We start from the raw sequence: 19233 nt of genomic DNA, 5'->3' as shown, positions 1-19233 counted from the left end.
TTTAGGTGGGGGAACAGTGCAGGACAGAGAGAGTGAGGGAAGATATTTCTCATTCTCTCTCATCTTTAGTTCTGAATGATTTGTCCATCCTGCTCTGGTGCTCCACAGAGTTTAACATGTCTTAAAGTGAGCATGAGTTTCCAGCTCTCAGGATTAGATGTGGGACTGACCTTAGGATCTGAACTTATAGGTAAGGCTTTGACTGACAGCTTGGTTTTTGTGATGAAGTTTTCTGAATGCATTTAGAGTAATGGTATACTGGTAAAGAAAAGTTGGTACTAATACGTACTTTAGATAATACTATACATTTAAGGTACTATGGACCCTTTAGGGGTAAATAAGGTACACAGATCTAACATTTTAAAGTATTTTTAATTAGCAATTTATTTTTAATTTACAATTTTATTTATTTGAAGCATTATTAATTTGTAAAAATGATACACATTTTATATAAAAAAAAACTATAAATTGAACCACATGTCTGTTCGTCGTTTGAAAAAGTTTTGCAATCTTTATTAGAATCAGTATATGAATCATTAAAAGAGGAATTGAAAGAGACAGGAGTCAGATTTCTGAGAAAAAAAATGACTTCAGTTTATGACACAAATGCAACACGTCATGGAGAAGCTGTCTTTAAAAAGTAACAAGTGTTTGCACACTATTATGTCATTAATTCATATGAATTATGAATGCATTTCTTCATTTTAGTTAAGGTTTGTATGAGTAATGGAGAACTTTTATAGTCTTACTATGTTGAATATGAGTGAGAATAAAAATGGGCCGCACTGGACAAGGATGGGAATAATGGCACTGACCTAAAGAATGGACAATGAGACTATTGTCCCAGTGGAGACAGCACTGTGCCAGTGTATGAGAAGTGTGCAGGAAGGCTGTGGTCTGCTGACACATTTTTTGCACCACCAGTGCTACTTTCACTAAAAGAGGCTGACTAACAGGTAGTTTGAAAAATTCCTTACCTGTCAGTCAAATGACTCAGCTGTCTAATTAATTTTGTGCAGAGTTGTGGAAACACATTCAATACCTCTTCTGTATGATACCTGTGTGCTGTATGACCCTGCAATGCAACAGTCATAGATTAAACATTTTTGACACAACTAGGTATCACACATGACATGTGACATACTTTATAAGCAACAACATTTAGTTCCAGTCCATGAGTTTGACAGGCTGACCGACCTTCTAGCAGCCGCTTGTTTGTTTTTGCATATGTCTGTGCATAAATTGCAAGGATTTTTCAGGTTACATCATTACGTCAGTAGGTGGCGACTATGCGGCCTTCAAGTGCTATCAGAATGATCATAAATACGAGTTTCCTATTGGACATGAACGCCCTCTTAAGTTGTATTTACATGTTATCAGAAATTTCCTACGTGACATAAACCTTAAAGGTGGCCGAGGGGAGATTGATTCTTTATTAGTTTTTCGAACAGCTACATCACCTTGTCTTGTTGTTAAAAAATAGTGCATATTTACATATATGAATAACAATTTGAAGCATACTGTATGTGAAAATAGCATGTATTTGGCCAAAATTCCAGAATCGTAAGCAAGCTGACTATCTAGAATGCGCAGTGAATGTTTATGGGTGTCAACGAATGGGACGCTATATTTTATTCAAAATGAAATATCTTACATTTAGGCTTTAATAAGATTTCCCCTTGAAATAGGCAAGAATAAACCTGGTGTCCTCCATGATTTCTCTTCTTTCTGACAACAAAGCATTTGAATGCGACAAGCTCATAATCACAACTTAAGAAGTGGAAAGTAGGAAATTTCCGATAGCATGTGAAAGCAGCATAATTAACACATTACGTTCTACTCTGAGCCATAGGTGCTGTTCTCGGACTCTGAAATATACGTTTCTATGGCAACACTATCAACACCAAAATGAATCTGCAATGGTCAGGTGGTACAGCGGTCACGTGGTACAAGTCGGAGCTCTCAGAAATATTTGTTTACAAATTGTGATGACGAGTCCTGCGAGGACTTTTTGTCTTTTGAAGGCTGCAACCTCCAGAAGGCACAACCTCTGAAATGAGACACGTGATTTCGGGCACAGCCTCCAAAATGAGATGCCCATTCACTCAACTGATTCGTTTGAACACACTGATTCATTCAGGAATGAAACTTGACTGTCTTTTTGAGTGAGTCCTTGAATCAAACGTTCTACCGATTCGTTCAAAACACTGACTCATTCAGGAACTAAACACCAACAATGTGTAGGCTATAAGTTTGTTCGACTTGAAGTGGCGCTGCGTAGACCGATCGGTGTATAACATCAAAGTATCACGAGAGCGATTCGAAAGGAAACGGAATCGTCTGCATAAACCGATCTGTTAGCGCAGTGCCGCTTCAAGGCTGCGTCCAAAAACTGAAAAATGCTGCCTCTGCCGGCAGGATAAGGAGGTAGGAAGGTAACAAGGCATGTTTGAATCCAATGATCGTGCCACATCCTTGCTCCTGAGATGCCTTTATCTGGTATATTTTTGGAGGCAGCATAAATGTATCCAGTCTTATACACCTATGTGTTGCTCAGAGACTGGCAACTGTTTTGCTGTGACTTTGTTTGGAACTATTTTTGCTATTGGAGAAGTAAGTTTCTCTTTTCTTAGGGATGATTCACACAGAACAGAACGCGTTTTTGCATTTAAAAAACATGAGACTCAGTGCAGGGGAATGGAAAAAAACATTTCTCTTAGTGCTCACACATTTATTCACTCAGTTTGGGTCTCACCAGCTCTAGACGACACGCCCACAGTCGCTTAAATGACAGATTTATGCCAAAAATCAAAAGTCTGGCTCTGTGAGTCTTAACCAGCTTTTGTTCAAGGTGTTGCTTACCTTCTCCATAGTGTTATAAGGAAGAGAACACTTCCGTTCTAGACTACCACAAATGAGAACTACTGCTAAAGTTTCAGTCTTTTAACTCTATTTGTTTGAACCATAAATCCAGTCTCTTTTACCTGCTGTGACCCATGAATTTGTCCATTCGATCATCATACATGAGTTCACATTTTCCACCTTTGAGGAATTACAAACACTACATGATGGAATGCTAATATAGGGCTGCAAACTGAGTAAATCTCAGATTTTCTCCCCCTTACATGGGAGTGAACCTGAAACATTTATCCAATCTGTTATCAATGTCATTCCAGAAAGAAGTCTGTTTTCACTAGAAGATCGAGTTATGTTAAATAAAATTATATTAAAATGTCATAAAGTAAAAAAAAAAAATGAAACATCGATGAATCATTCACAATATTACATGTATTTACAAAATAGATTGGATGAAATTTCATTTCATGGTGACTTTAACAAGTGGTATGAGTGCAGGTGTAATAAGGATGTGGACGTCACGCTCTTTTCTAACATATTGCTGTGTGTTTGTGTGTGAGAAAGTGTGAAATATTTAGCCGAAATAGGCAGGCTGAGACTGGAAATGCTTGCTTGAATGTGGATATTTTAAGTCTAATGGTTGCTAATGAACAAAAAAAGCACCGTATGCAAGAATGTTCCCTCTTGGACAGCCCTAAAGAACATGAAGACATTTTCTCATACTACTGTGCCAAAGAAACAAACCCAGTCTTTCTTCTCACTCTCTCACAAATACACTCAGATATAAACAGTGTTCTGATCTCAGGCATTTCTGCCACGCAAGCACTGTGACTGTTTTCTGGGGTGAGATCTGTGGTCAATCTTTCTGACGCCTTGTTGCTTTACTCTGATACTATAATAAGTGACTAGAGTGTTGCAAAATGCTGCAAGAGATTAATGCCGCATGTTCCTGCCATCAAAGAATTTACGAGTAAGACCAAAATGCTTAGCTTTGATATCACATGTGTTATTCCAAGACAGCAGTCCAGCATGGAAATATGGAAAGTTATCTAGCAGCTAACTTTCCAACTTGTGTGCTTGCCATGTGTTGACCATGGCAGCGTCATATGCGAGTCACTCTGGACGTCTGAGCTTAATGTCTTACACATAAATGTTGGAAGTTATTTGGTGGAATAACCATTTTCTCACATTAAAGTGACTCCCAGAGGACAACAAACAAATAAATAACTTAAATTTGGCTCATCAATAAGGCACAGGTGGCTCAAAACAGGGGACTGCTTCAAATTATCAGGCATATTGACATTTTTTTCTCAGTTGTGGGTGAGAAGGGGGCAGCTGGAGACTGTTTATTCCCAGAGAGGAGCTAGATCATAGGGTCAACCGACAGGAAGAGTCACTGCTTAGGGGCCCACACCGGAAGAGTCCGCTCCTCTTCCAGCTGTGGTTGCCTAGTCAGATTTGTTTGTGTTCATTTTTTAATGTGTTTGGACTCTTTTGACATCTGTCTTACTCACTGGCAATGGCCCTGGAAAAAAAGCCTTTCTTTCTCGTTCTCCACCAGACATTTTCCTCTCTAGTGCTCTGATTCATGACTTTCCCATGTTTCTTAGGATTGTTACCAATCAGTCTGGCTCGTTGAATGATGGATTGCTTGGTTGTGTGTTTACTAAGAGAAAAAGCATAAATGTTTGCTTAGGAGTTCCATGACAACTTTGTTGACTATAAAAAAAAAAAATAAAAAAAATGTTTCCATAAATTTCCATAAATGAAACTAATTATGTAACAAATACTCTCAAAGTGACTCACATCAGCAGTTTTGCAGCTGTTAAACATCAAATGGAAAACACCATTTTTGTTTTGTCACTGTGGAGGAGGGAAGAACAGGAAGTGAGTAGGGGGACTCCACCTGGAATATCAAGGTCTTTTCCGTCCTCCACAAGGGCATGTAAACTCGAATCTGTCTGAAATGAGTCCATCTGCTGCAATGATGGTGATCTGACCATTTTTAATACCATTCTAGCAATTCTTTAAAAATAGAAATCATACATGCATCAGATATTTCCTACTACTGACTAATTGTCTTCTAAAAGTTGCTTTAAATGAAAACATGACATTAACATAATATAATTTTTAAAGGGATAGTTTACCTGAAAATTAAAATTCTTTCATCATTTACTCACCCTCATGTCGTCCCAAACCTGTATGAATTATGGGGAACACAAAAGAATATATTTTGAAGAATTGTTGGTTTAACTTAAAAAAAGTAAGTTACCTGGTTGCCTTAAAATTTTGAGTTCATTGAATTTAAACAGGAGTTAAAACAGTGAAGGCAATTGGTTAAATCAACAGAAACTCAAAATATTATGTTATCTGAACCACTTTAATTACTTAAGTTGATTTGACAGAAGAAAAAATGTTGTGATAAATCATGAAAATAACTTTTTACAGTGTACAGGTTTGAAACAACATGAGGTGAGAAAATTATATAGAATAGAATTTTAGAATTCATTTTTCAGAATGAAAAGGTGAACTATCCGATAACTGAATTATTCTCAGTTGTATGTTTTTGAGCTGTAAGCTGTACATACAAGTAGTAAACAGGTGAGTCAAGTTCACAGAAGATGACCTCTGCCTGACGTTGTAGATAAATGTCACTGATTTAGCTTTCTAAATTTAGACATAAACTTGACGATTATTCATGGGTGTTTGGAAAGATGGACCACACACCTGCATTCTGAGAGAGACTTTTTTATGTGGATTCCTAGTGCTCTCTCTCTCTCTGTGTCTCTCACTCTGTCTATCCCAGCTGTGGTGGTACTATGTAATTCTGTCCTGCAGAACTTAAGAACATTCAGTAAGAGACATGAGTGAGCAGCAGAGACAAACAAACAGCGAGAGCTGGACTGTAGACGGTCAACCAAAGGCTCAAAGGCATAAAAACAGGACATAGCACAGAGACTGCCAGTAAACAAGGCCATGCAGCAACAGAGCGGGACTTTCTTGGGCTAAAAAAGATGGTGAGTGGGCTTGATATTGCTTATGGGTTCTTAAGATCTTGGTATTTGTTGTTTCTACAAACTCTAAATAAGTTTCTTTTGTTGATTTTACTACTGCATTGATTTTTGGCAGCTATGACTCAAGAAATGTGTAGTAAATGTTTCACTATATCAATGTATATTGCTTAGTATTTATCAGATTTATGCCAAGAGCTTAATATAGTGCTTAATATAAGTAATTCAAAATAACTTAAAATAAATTAAATCTATTATACATTCCATATAATCAAAATACTTAATATACATTTTTTAAATGTAATTTATTAGTATATATTTTAATAAATACATTTTAAATTAAAATTCTATATTTTAATATTATAATATATTATAATGTTTTATTTATAATTTATCTGTTGTATATAATTAGCTGTTGCCTGTGTTGGTTGTGACTTTCTTATAAAAGATCATTTAAATCTCAGTATGTTTTTTTTCCCATATGATTAGCAAGTCGCCATCAAGTTTACAGTTTTCGGTTTCTGTTTCCCAGATTCACCTACTGTTCATGCTACATTTAGCTGTACTGTTATATTAGCTGTATGTTCCTGCTGTGGTTTCCTTACTTCTCCCGTAACTCTAACATACTTCTATAGGCTACGTGTGTGTGTGTGTGTGTGTGTGTGTGTGTGTGTGTGTAGCCTGTATGATTATAACCCCTGTAAGAGGAGCTTTGTGGTTTGTGCTATGTGGTTGAGTCTATTTTCTGCTGCAGAGGGCAGGACACAGTGGCATAACTGCAGACTTAATGACACGTTTCAGAGGCAAGCCACTTACCGGCATGAAAAAATCTAGTTGAGCTGATATTAAGTGTATATTTGTGTATGAGTTATGTTTATTTGTGTGCAGGTATATTTGAATCAAGACATCCGTATATGTGTGTATGCATTAATGTCAGTGTCTCTGTATTGTCCAGTTGTGTGTGTGTGTGTGATGGTGTGAGCAGTGACCATATTCAGTATAGTGACAGAGGCTTTCTGTTCTCTCTCCCCTCTGTGTCACACACTGGATGTGATTGTGAGAGGCGGCCTGCAGCACTTGCTAGCTGCACTTGCAAACATGACATCAGGAATGAAAGGAAGAGAGAGGTTAGCTAGGGGAAGGAGGAAAAGAGGAAGTTTGGTTTTGTACCAGCTGTTGAGTTAAAGACTATAAATGTCCATCATCGTCCTATTCTATATGCAGGCACTATACCTAACCTGTCTTTGCTTGTTTGGAGAAGCAAAGCGTCTCATTCCAGTCGTTTCCCTGACTGGACATGCCAGCAGAGGAAAGAGTTTTCCTTGCCTTAATCTCACACTGTTTTGACTTTCAAACCATTCTACAATGTAGGATGTCCTCTCATGACTCATGGAAACAGTTGAATCATTGGATATTGGCAGAACATGGTAGTCTGTTCTGGCTCAGTCCATAACTTTTTTGAATATTGTGTCTTTGGTGTAAGTTGTTTTTATTGATGTTAAGAAAAAATGAAACTGAGGTAAAACAAACTAATACATTAATAGTTTCATTTTAGAATTAATATGGAAAATATCAGACTGTAAATGCTCAATGGAGCTTAGCTAAGCTACAAACTACTTTAGAATACTGAGTTCGATAGTTTATAATCAGAACAAGTGATTCTGATCCAAAAGATTCATTTGTTCTAAATCTGAAGCACTTGTTCAGATTCTAAAGAGCTGACAGAGAATGCTGTCTTTATTGTTGAAATACACTGCCCGGCCAAAAAAAAAAAAAAAAAAAAGTCACTGTTTGGATTTTAATAGGCAAATACTTAAACATCTATGAATGGATCATTATTAGGGATGCACCGATACCGTTTTTTAAGGACCGAGTACGAGTACCGATACTTTTTTCTAGTACTCGCCGATACTGATGCCTATACATTTATTAATTTCTCTTTCTCTGTTTTTTTTTTTTTTTGAAGTTGCAGTTTTCCATGCACAACACAGTGAGACTAATGAATGTAGGACAGCTTCTTTATTATTACTCTAATGAAAAAAAAAAAAAAATTTATGTGCTTGTCATAAACTTAAAGAACAAAAAATTCACACTGTCCAATAACCTTCAAAGGGCATAATTACCAATATATATAATTGTTATATAAAAAGAAATTTACAAACAAATTACAAACAATACAACAAATACTATAGAGATACAAATTAAATAAACCTGTTTTTTAGATACAGTAGGTTTATTTACCATGTAAATATATATACATTTATTTAACATATTTTGTTGTTTTATTAACATTAATGACAAATATAGGCACGGTCCTTTTAAGACCGAATCCATGGATACTGACACATATCCTATTTTCACCCAAATGTTTACGTCCACTTAAGCCATAACCGACTGTATTTATGTGAGATACTCCACACATTTTGACAGCTATGTGTGCATTTGACCATTCAGGCGCAAGGAGAACTGATCGCGTGCTGTCTGAGAGAACTGGGATCGCGCGCAAGAAAGAGAGAGAAAGAGAGAGAGAGAGAGAGAGAGAGCGCGCGAGAGGGAGCGCTTCTGGTCTGTCATTCAGCGCGATTCCGCCTCTCCCGCCTTCACTAATTGATAACGAATTGTGATTGAAAGCATGCAGTTCGCAATGTGTGTGTTGTCATCATGAATTTGAAGTATTTCCACTCCCTTGAGGGTAGCATTGTTTCTGCTGCTGCCGCCAGTGTCTCTGTGCACGGAAAATTCTGTCAGTTACGTCACGTGAGGTATCGGTCTTTGGTATCGGGGGTATTTTTACGAGTACGAGTACAAGTAGGCTACATGAGCTTGGTATCGGGCCCGATACCTACCGGTATCGGTGCATCCCGAATCATTGTTACAGTGATTATTATTTTTCTAGCATGTTATATGTTTGGCAATGGTTCTTTTAACCCTAACAGATGGAGTGTATAGCTTTTCATTTTTTAAACGACCATGTAGGAAGACACATCATGGCCAGGATGACAATGTCAAGATTCATCAGGCTCAAATTGTGAAAGAATTGTTGGGAAGGAGCATGAAGAATCATTTTCATGCATGAATTGGCACTGACTTTAACCTCAGTGTAAGTTTTTGGGATGTGCTGGAGGAGACTTTACAGAGTGCTCACCTCTTGCATTGTCAATACAAGATCTTGACCAAAAATTATGCACCTCTCGATGGAAATAAATGTTATGTTATTTGTAGTGGAAATAAATGTTATGTTATATGTAGTAGCAAGGTGGTAGACACTACCACCTTGCTACTGAGAAATGTAGTTTAACTAATAGCTATGCTACTTTTAGTGATGTTATTAAAGACCAGATAACTTTGAATGAACGTTCTATTAATGTTACTAGAAGAACGTTTGTTCATAACTTTGAGGGAATCTTGCTAGAATGTTAGGCAAAGTAAATGTTCCCTATTATAGCTGAAAATCCCCTTGACTGATTCTCGGTGGCCATTATTTACACACACACACACACACACACACACACACACACACAGAACCATTTGTTCATTTTGTCTAGCGGCACTGTTTCTCTATGATTTCCATCGTGCTTTGTCTGAGAGACTGTGGCATGAGTCAAGGATGTAGAAAAGGTGAGGGAAGGAGGGAGAGGGGGATTTCAGGTTAGGGATGTTCCAAAATGACTGATCTGCAGTGATGTGTGTACTGACCTGAGGTCTACTCTAGTTTGTTCACGCTAATGTGCCTGTGTCTGTACCATAGATAATTGGCTGCATCTGTTCACTCTGAGTCTGGGTGTGTGTTTGTTTGTGTGTGAGATGAGTCATACTGACTCATGCTGTGTATTTCTACTAAGATGCAGACTACAGTCTGTTCACGACAGTTGGTTAATCATAGTATGTATTTGTAGGATCATTGCATCACTGTATTTTGTCTACAATAAGTGTTTGATCATTCACTGTTAGGCTCAAAGACACAAGTTTTAAGTGTTGTAACCTTGCCAGATCTGTTTATGTATAAATACAACACTTTTTTTTTTTTTTTAATTATGACTCAGTCCACTCACGTTTTATTAGACTGAACTTTAACCATTCAACAAAGAATTTTTGGACTAGCTGATTTTAAAAAACCTCTTGCTATTTATCTCTGTATTTCCAGCAGGATCGTAACAAATGTCATGAAGTGATTGATAACTCCATAGACATGGACAGCATGAATCGGAATGTTCCAGAACACGGCCGTCAGACTCACCAGGTCTTACAGGTGAGTGTACGAGCTGTGAGCTGTGTATATATACACATACATTCACAATACTGTTCAAAGCTTTGGGGTCTGTATATTGCAGTCTTTCCTCAATCGCTTAGGCACATTTTTCTTAACATTGTCTAAACTGTAAGTGCAATTGTCACAACTGTTTGCTGGAACATCAGAACTCTATTGCATGTCTGCAAAATGTTACTCATCCAAAACATTTACTTCATGCGTCAAATCCTAGTTATTGTTTCAGTAAATTGGCCATCAAAATACAAAGTGTTTTTGTCATCATGTGAGCCACACTAATCAAAATGTTTAGATGTTTTTTTCACCATGGAAATATTTGTTATATACAAAATTCATGTTTTTTCTATTTTTTGTTGACTGCTTTCTATACATGAATGCCAGTTTTGTCTTTTGTGTGTTTTGCACTGAGCTTTTTAGATACAGATTTCAACAGTAGGTAAAAATTTACTTGTAATAGTCAATACTGTAGTGCACAAAAAGAAAATGAATATTTTTATTTATATAGTACATTTATTTTTGTAGAAATGTTACTTGTAAACTGAAAATTCACAGTTGCTTGTTCATTTTTACACACTCTATTATGTCTACCACCACCATCCATTCCTGTCTCCTATTGCTCTTCCATGGCAATTTCTACAAAATAAAAAGTACTGCTGTAGCTGTTGTTTAGGGTTTGATCAATAATATATTCAAATCTGATGTGAACAATAAACTAATTGTTAAGAATTCTGAACTTATTGTTTCAAGAAAAAAAAAAACTCAATCATTTGAGAACTGAGCCAAAGCGATTAAGAAAAACTGTAAAATGTAATTTATTCCCGTTATGGCAAAGCTGAATTTTCAGCAGCCATTATTCCAGTCCTCAGTGTCACATGATCATTCAAAAATCATTCTAATTTGGTTTGGTGCTTAAATAACATTTCTTATTTTTTGTAGAATTCTTTTTTAATGAATAGAAAAAGAACAGAATTTATTTTAAACAAAAAATCTTTATAAATGTCTTTACTGAAACTTCCTGTCAGTTTAATTCATCCTTGAATAAAAGTTATTCAAGGATTATTATTATTATTTTTTTTTTTTTTTTAATCTAACTACAAACTTTTGAATAGGGGTTTGTATAATGCATTTGTTTTGTTCTGTTTTACTTCTGATTTTCTGCTTAATTGTCATTAAAATCGTTTAAAAGCAGAAAAGTTTCTTTCTTTTAATATTATCTGGGGAGGAAAAACAACAGTGAAAATGTTCTGCAAAACTCCTAGGTTTTGTCACCTAAAAGTGGTGTCTGCAGATTTCCAGAGGAAGTGGAAATTAAGAAATGAACTGTTACCTAATTATAGGGTTAATCTTCATCACTGTTGATCCGAGAGGCTGAGTCCAGCCTTTCTGTCTGCATTTAATCTTGCTCAAACACTGCACTGTATTCCACCAATCAAACAGGCTCTCAAAAACATCAAGCCTAAGTTGGTTCAATGCACCTGTTAAAACTTCACTAGTATGATTACAGACACACACACACATGCACAAAGAGAGAGAAACACAAACAACTGAGCTGTGTGTAGAAAAAATATCATGGAAACAATCAAGGACAATGGAAACTGTGTAGCAGCTTTATATGCAGCCCTATTATCAGGAGATGACAGGATAAGATATTAAAGCTAAAACAAACTACAGTGACATTTAGTTACTTTAGAAAGAATTTATACATTGTTATTAGAAGCCTAATGTTCAGTTTTAAAGGTTATTTCTATGAACGCTAGCACTAGACTCTAAAAAGATGACATCTGAAGACACTTTAAATACGTGTGAAAGCTTTATTTAACTGTAGCGAATGGTATGAAAGATAGAGGGGTGAAGTCCATTCATACCAGGGCTAGGTGGGACAGAAAAACAACCCAGGATATAAGCCTGTCTATCACAATCACAACCCGTGTAATGCATAATTCCCCACTATACGTATCATCACATATGCATTCAATGCAACTTTTGGATGTTACTGTATTTCAATATCTGAAATAATTGTTTTTACATCATAATTTAAATTAGGCCAGTCCAATGATGTTATGTTTTTTCAAAAAGAAAATAAACTTCTAACCTTTTCAAAATCTGTATATATTAATTTTGTATATAACTATGTTTTAGAAAGGCCCACTGCATATTCCCTATGGCCAGTCCATTTACAGTTTTACATCCCAGATGGAGAAAAGATACTGATGTGAAATTTCCAAACCCTACCAGCAACTGGCTGCTCTTCAGTTCCTTTCTACAATACACTGCTCCAAAAAATTGAAGGAACACTTTGAAAACACATCAGATCTCAATGGGGAAAAATATCATGCTGGATTTCTATATATGGACTGGGTAATGTGTTAGGAATGAAAGGATGACACATCGTTTGATGGAAATGAAAATTATCAACCTACAGAGGACTGAATTCAAAGACACCCTGAAAATCAAAGTGAAAAAAATTATGCAGGCTAGTCCATTTTGCTGAAATTTCATTGCAGCAACTCAAAATGGTACTCAGTGGTACTGCCATTATCTAGCCTGTAGAGGTCTGTACATCCCTCCATGGATATGCCTCCCCAGATCATCACTGACCCACCACCAAACCGGTCATGCTGAACGACGTTACAGGCAGCATAACGTTCTCCACGGCTTCTCCAGACCCTTTCGTGTCTGTCACGTGCTCAGGGTGAACCTGCTCTCATCTGTGAAAAGCACAGGGCGCCAGTGGCGGACCTGCCAATTCTGGTGTTCAATGGCAAATGCCAATCAAGCTCCACGGTGCCGGGCAGTGAGCACAGGGCCGACAAGAGGACGTAGGGTCCTCAGGCCACCCTCATGAAGTCTGTTTCTGATTGTTTGGTCAGAGACATTCACACCAGTGGCCTGCTGGAGGTCATTTTGTAGGGCTCTGGCAGTGCTCATCCTGTTCCTCCTTGCACAAAGGAGCAGATACCGGTCCTGCTGATGGGTTAAGGACCTTCTACGGCCCTGTCCAGCTCTCCTAGAGTAACTGCCTGTCTTCTGGAATCTCCTCCATGCTCTTGAAATGTCAGTGGCCTCCACCTGTAAAACCATTCCTGTTTTGGGGGTCGTCTCATTGTTGCCCATCTAGTGCACCTGTTGTTAATTTCATTAACACCAAAGCAGCTGAAACTGATTAACAACCCCCTCTGCTACTTAACTGACCAGACCAATATCCCACGAGTTTAACTGACTTGATGCTATTCTCTGATTAAAAAGTGTTCCTTTAATTTTTTTGAGCAGTGTACTTTCTAGTGCATCATAGCCTGTGTGATTTCTGACATCATCTAAAGACATATGCTATTTCCCTATTAAAAAATAACTTTTTGTACCATTTGTTTCGAAGTAGTGCAGTGCCTCATCACTCTCTCAAACATTAAAGAGTGATTTACCAAGCAAATAATCCCCATGCTGCCCTTGAGAACCTCCATCTGTGACATGCTGAGGCCAAGTACGTTCCTCCTTTGGTCATTTATCGGTCTGGTCCCTTGTCTTTCATCTAACAGCTAAATCCTGTTAGCCTCTTAGCCTGCATGGTGGTACCTGATGGAGCTAAACCCGTTTAGCCTAGTTAGCCTCTTACCCCGCTGCTGCAGTACTCATTGGTCCTAACTAAATTACACTAATCCTGTTTGGGGAACCCTGAGCAGTTGTCCAAAAAAGTACAGGTCTCTTTAATGGTGATCAAAGGCTGTAAAAAATAATCCATTATTAAAAAGTTTACTGTTGTATGTCCGCATATTTTCACAGAGCACACCGCTGGACCTGATTGAAACAGGCAAAACTCTCAAAGTTCAGGCAGAACGGCCCCATCTTGTCAGCTTGGGAAGTGGCCGTCTGAGTACGGCTATAACTCTGCTGCCCCTGCCAGAGGGTAAGTTCAGTCATCTTATAAAGTAACTGAATATAATACACGCCCTCATGAAGTATCCCAGTAGATTCTATCTGCTAAATTAGATGCAAACATGGTCGTTTGACTAAGGATGTGGTTTGCTGTGGAATTTGTGTTTAGTGGCAATGCTTCTTTCAAATTCTGAGACCTAATTATATGATCACATAGACAGAGGGGATGCCAACTGAAAAACTGGGGACTCCAAATTAAGATCAGTATTTGTGTTTTTGTGCGGTGATGGGTAAGTTCATGAGAGAGGACAAACTTCACTGCACTGTCCTCATAGCTTGGCTATGCTTCATCTCATGAAGAATGACAAATAGAGGACTTCTCATCCCCTGACATTGAGGAAGAATGAGAGCAAGCATTCAAGTATAAATCCCAGAGGAAGTCGATGTAGTGCACTATTCATCAGTGAATCATTTTAAAGGGGATTGAAAACACCAATTTCCTGTGCTCATGTAGACAGCATGTAGACAGACAGACAGATAGACAGACAAGACAGACAGATAGATAGATAGATAGATTTAATTACTGTAGTAATTAAATTATATATACGAACATACATACGCATAGTTTTTCTTTTTTTTTTTTTTTTGAGGAGTATTGAGGTTTCAGCTGTTTTTTGTAAATTGCATTTACGATGGCAGTGGCTTTAGAACGAGAGAATTATGAGACTATATGACCTGACTTTGGCAGCCCCCTGTTGTTTCACACTGTGTGACTGAGCTTGTATGAGTGAGAGCATGCACATTTGTCTAAGGGAATGTGTATGACTGCTTGAAAAAGCCTTTTCTTAAAGAATGAATTATGTTCATCTTCAATCTAACATGCAGCATACACCCACTCCTGTCACTTTTTTCTTACCACGTCTGCTCTCACAATAGGCTTGGGTTATGGCTCTTTTACTCACATCTGCTTCATAGACACTTCAAATGAAATAACTCAGACAGGGCCGGGCATTGGAGTGGGGGGGGTGGGGGGTCTGTCCTGTCTTTGTTAAAGAAGGGAACATAAATCAGTGTCCTTTTGTTGCAAGCATTTTTTTTTTTCTAATTCTTGAAACTATTTAAAGTGGGTACAGCAATGTAGCAATAATCAGTATTAATGCACTGAATCTCCATCACATGTTACAGGGAAGACTACACTCGGCCATGGGAACACAGACATTAATATTCAGGGTCCAGGTGTCACTGCTCAGCATTGCTACATTGAAAATGTGGGGGGAGTCATCACCCTGTACCCCTGTGGAAATCAGTGCTCATTAGATGGCTTAGGAGTTACCAAACCGGTCAGACTCACACAAGGTAAGCAATGGGTTTTTTAAGTTGCTCTCAAACTCATTCACCTGGTTTTAGTTCCATTAAGTTGAATATGTTACAAAATTAGCTTTACTCTTAATGTGGAATTTGAAATTGAAACATCCACTTTATAGTCTGCTAAGGAGACCTGCTGATGGTTTCTTAATGTAAGAATTTCTTTTGGATTTTCACTTTCATTTTCAACTGGTTGCCTTGAACTCTTTTGACAGTTATTCAATAGATTCAGCCTGCACATCAATAACATACATTTCTAAATACCATTCCACCCATCAAGAGACTTAGTCATCTAGTGGATTATGTCTCCAGTGGACAAATGTTTCTGCTATTATCAGACTGAATGGTCTACTTGATTCTAATGTTAGAAGTAGCCATACTAAATGAGAATGCCTTTGCTTGAATTCAGAACACTGTGAACCTTCTATATAATGCATATAACTCGGCATCAGGTATTTACCATTTCTAGCACAGATAAGATTGAATTTTTAAGACAAATATAACTGTAACCACTTTGTCTTAGTAATGATAAGGGTCTGTTTGAATATCCCTTAAAAAACTTGACCTTACACTATCTTTGTAGCTATTTCTAGGCTGTCCACTTTGGAATCACATCAGTGTGTATTTTTGTTACACGGGGCCAGGAAATTGCACCATGATAATGATGAAGGCTTGTTTGAACTTCCATTTAAAGAACTTGACCTTGCCCTACTCTGTTCGGCTTTTTCAGGCACTCTTGAATCACATTTCTTTGTATTAGTTCTATACATTGGGGAAGTGTGATTCCACAGAGATAGTAGAATCTGTGATTTTGTTGATTTGGATTCTCAGAATTCTCTCTAAGTTTCATGTTATTTATCATCTTATGTTTAATCTTAATAGCTGTTCTATTAAACAAATATGTAGCCTATTAAGTTAACGTATTTCAAGCTTATGGGAACACCTGACTTAAGCATTTATTTTTGACGTTTAGCTAAGAGTAGACTAATTTATTATTACCAGTTCGACCGTTGGTGATCAAGGGATAGTGATCATGTTGATCCAGATAAGCTCATTTGCAGTCCGCCCCCCTGCTCGCGATCTGTGCATGACAATAACTTGAGACAGCCGGCGCGAGGACAGCTGTCCAACGTGCCACCCATGCGACTTCCAATACATTTGTCTTAATGAAGCGTCCTGAACAGACTTAATGACTGTAAAGTAAAGTAACTCAATTTAATTAAAATTTCGAGTTGCATTAAAAGCAACTTATAGCGTTTGAACATCCGTGAAGTCCAGAGTTTAGCCAGAGGAGGAAAGTATATCTTAAATTCTCTGGATGTCGGACACTTTGTTGTATTAACTGCTTCTCCGTTCGCTTGTCCATTTTCTTTTGGCTGGCGATGACAGTCGGGCAGGTGACAGCTGTGCTGTTTTGTGTTGTATTAGGAGTCAGTGAGTGGACGCGCTGACATTTACATCACAAAAGCTGCGGACAGACACACGCGCTCGGTGCTCTTTACTCCACGCGACGTGCGAGAGCTCCTCACAAACCGTTTCTCAGCGTTTCCAATCGATTGGATATAAGTTTGAGTTTGTTTCCCAAACCTGGTAGGTGAAATTGCTTTATCTTCAATATTTTACCAATTATTCGCCTGTTACGCTGTAGAGTTGCTGCTGCTTTGTAGCCTATTTCAAAGACAGCGTATAGCCTATTGATTAACCAGCGAACACCGTTTATTAATCCCGTTGTGTTCGATGTGTATGATTAAAGATGGCAGGTCTATAGAACTAAGTGATTTTATTTATCAGGTCAAACATCTAAACTATAGCTGACTGTGTTAAATATAGTATAGCCAAACTTTACAGTAGCCTTTGCCAGTATCGTGACACACCTACGCATTAACTTTTATTTTTTTTTCTGTCAGTAATGTATGTAGTAAATAGAGAGCTATTACAGAAATAACTGAAAAATTATTTAATGTTCTCCACACGCTTCTGCTAAAAAAAAAACAGACTATTATTCATGCTTTCGTGCACTTTCTGAGAACGCTTTCAAAACGCATCAAAACTACTTAAGCCTTTTTATGTGACTTATAATAGTGATAATAAAACAGCACTGCAGTATAATTTCTCTCACTATATATATTATCTATCTTTCCTTTCTACTTGATTACTATAAAACCCTTTTCTGACCTCATTATGCCCAGCCTGACCCCGATCTGATGCCCTCTTGTGCCATATGTCTGATTGTTTAGTCTTTTAGTTGTGTAAATAGAGGTTATAGTCTGTCATTAGTGCTTTGACCTAATTCAGTGTGTCTTTACCAGAGTTTTAGAAAGTGTACAAACTGAATATTTTATTTATATTTACTTATTTCTCTGAGTGAATGGTCAGTCTGGCCTGTAACCACCATAGATATTGAGATATTGACATGACCCCCACTATTGAGGTTTGTACTGAATTGAAGAACATGTTTGATTTTAAAATATTAAAATATTTTATTATCTTAAATTATTACAGTCTGTTCTTTCTTAAATATGTGGCTACATCTTGTTTTGGGTTACATATGTGCCCATATGTGGAAAAAATACATGGACACACTGTAGGTTCAGCTTTGACATCATAGTAGGGAAAGCTATTTCATTTAGAAAAGACTGACAATTCAGAAACAAAGAAACAGTAATATTGATACAGAGGTGAGACAGTTTTAAAAAGAGGGTCTGCATTTTCCGTTGAGTAAAGGCATGGCATTAAGTAGAGCCCATGTCAGTGTTACATGTCATATCCTGTCCTCTACTGTACTGTAAGTCAGCAATGAGTCATACTGATCTTACATTCTCTCTGTGCTTTCTGTGCCAATGTTCATTATGAAATGGAAGTCTGGGTCATAATTCACTGGCATTTTGACAGACTCTGCATTGATCCCTCTGCCCCATTAATCACAGCAATTTTATACGGGCAGAGGACAAAGTAATATGAATGTATAGGAGGTATACGTGCTTTACCTACGAATAGACAAACTCAGTGTAATCTTTTTGTTTGAACTCCTATGATATGGCAAGATAAGCCGTGATATGAGTTTCAATAAAGCGTGTAAAGAAGGACATGGATTCAGGCCAGAAAAACACTGCGTGTGTGACTTGTACTGATTGCTTTTTGTTTGGCTTTACTATATTTCATCCACACCCCTGTTTTGTTTCATTCAGATGCTCTAGATTACCTTGAAAGAATAAAGTCAGATTTATGAAGATATTATTACAACTTTAGCAGTTGGAAGTATAAGATGCCTCTGCTCCATTCAGGGTTGTTGGTAATGGGGCTGGCATCTCCACCTAATAAAAGGTCACTGAAAATGTCTGCTGACTTATAAACACTAAATTTCACAAATATTATGACAGTCTTTCTAGTGGAGAGTCAAGTTCAGTCTTTAATTCAGTATTTTTTTTTTTTTTAATATTGTCGGCTTGAATAAACCCAATTAATTTAGAAGTTTCATCATAAAGCACTTTTCTGATTATATACCACCCATGCTTCTTTTTTTCTCAGGGTGTATGCTGTGTTTTGGTCAGTCATCCTTTTTCCGCTTTAACCACCCAGAGGAGGCCCTCAGGATGAAGAGTTTGATGCCAGGTGGAAGCCCCGGATTTACCAGTACCTACAAGAACCAATCAGGTATATGCAGAAGCAAAATTACACCGACCTAAAATCTAGTAGTATAAGAACTGCTCTGGATACTGTGCTGTGGGGAGTAAAAGTTGCTGAAGGCACTCAGAAAAAGAGAGGGAGCTACATTTACAAATAATGGTGCACGTTCCGTTGATTTAATTACTAAACGTTATAGCACAGAGAGGCATTGTACCCTAGATAATTATAACAAGTTCC

The 19233-nt window shown here is 37.5% G+C and overlaps 1 protein-coding gene across 10 annotated transcripts in view; it reads left to right on the top strand.

Annotated features, from left to right (window-relative positions):
• phldb1a (pleckstrin homology-like domain, family B, member 1a) overlaps positions 1-19233 on the top strand; it is a 48900-nt gene continuing 29667 nt past the window's right edge. For 5 of the 10 annotated variants that reach the window (XM_051892571.1, XM_051892575.1, XM_051892572.1 and 2 more), the window contains exons 1-6: positions 2-190; positions 5695-5873; positions 10012-10116; positions 13912-14035; positions 15190-15360; positions 18898-19023. In XM_051892571.1, coding sequence (XP_051748531.1) covers positions 5871-5873; positions 10012-10116; positions 13912-14035; positions 15190-15360; positions 18898-19023 — 529 coding nt within the window. In that variant the 5' untranslated portion in view covers positions 2-190; positions 5695-5870. Of the gene's footprint in view, positions 191-5694; positions 5874-10011; positions 10117-13911; positions 14036-15189; positions 15361-16490; positions 16960-18897; positions 19024-19233 lie in introns of those variants that run through there. The other 5 variants (XM_051892567.1, XM_051892565.1, XM_051892569.1 and 2 more) reach the window with 5 other exon arrangements.

The sequence above is a fragment of the Ctenopharyngodon idella genome, chromosome 5 (genome assembly GCF_019924925.1).
Source record: "Ctenopharyngodon idella isolate HZGC_01 chromosome 5, HZGC01, whole genome shotgun sequence".
NCBI classification, from domain to species: Eukaryota; Metazoa; Chordata; class Actinopteri; order Cypriniformes; family Xenocyprididae; genus Ctenopharyngodon; species Ctenopharyngodon idella.
Note: the sequence above shows the minus strand (reverse complement) of the source record. Positions and strands in the feature narration are given on the sequence as shown.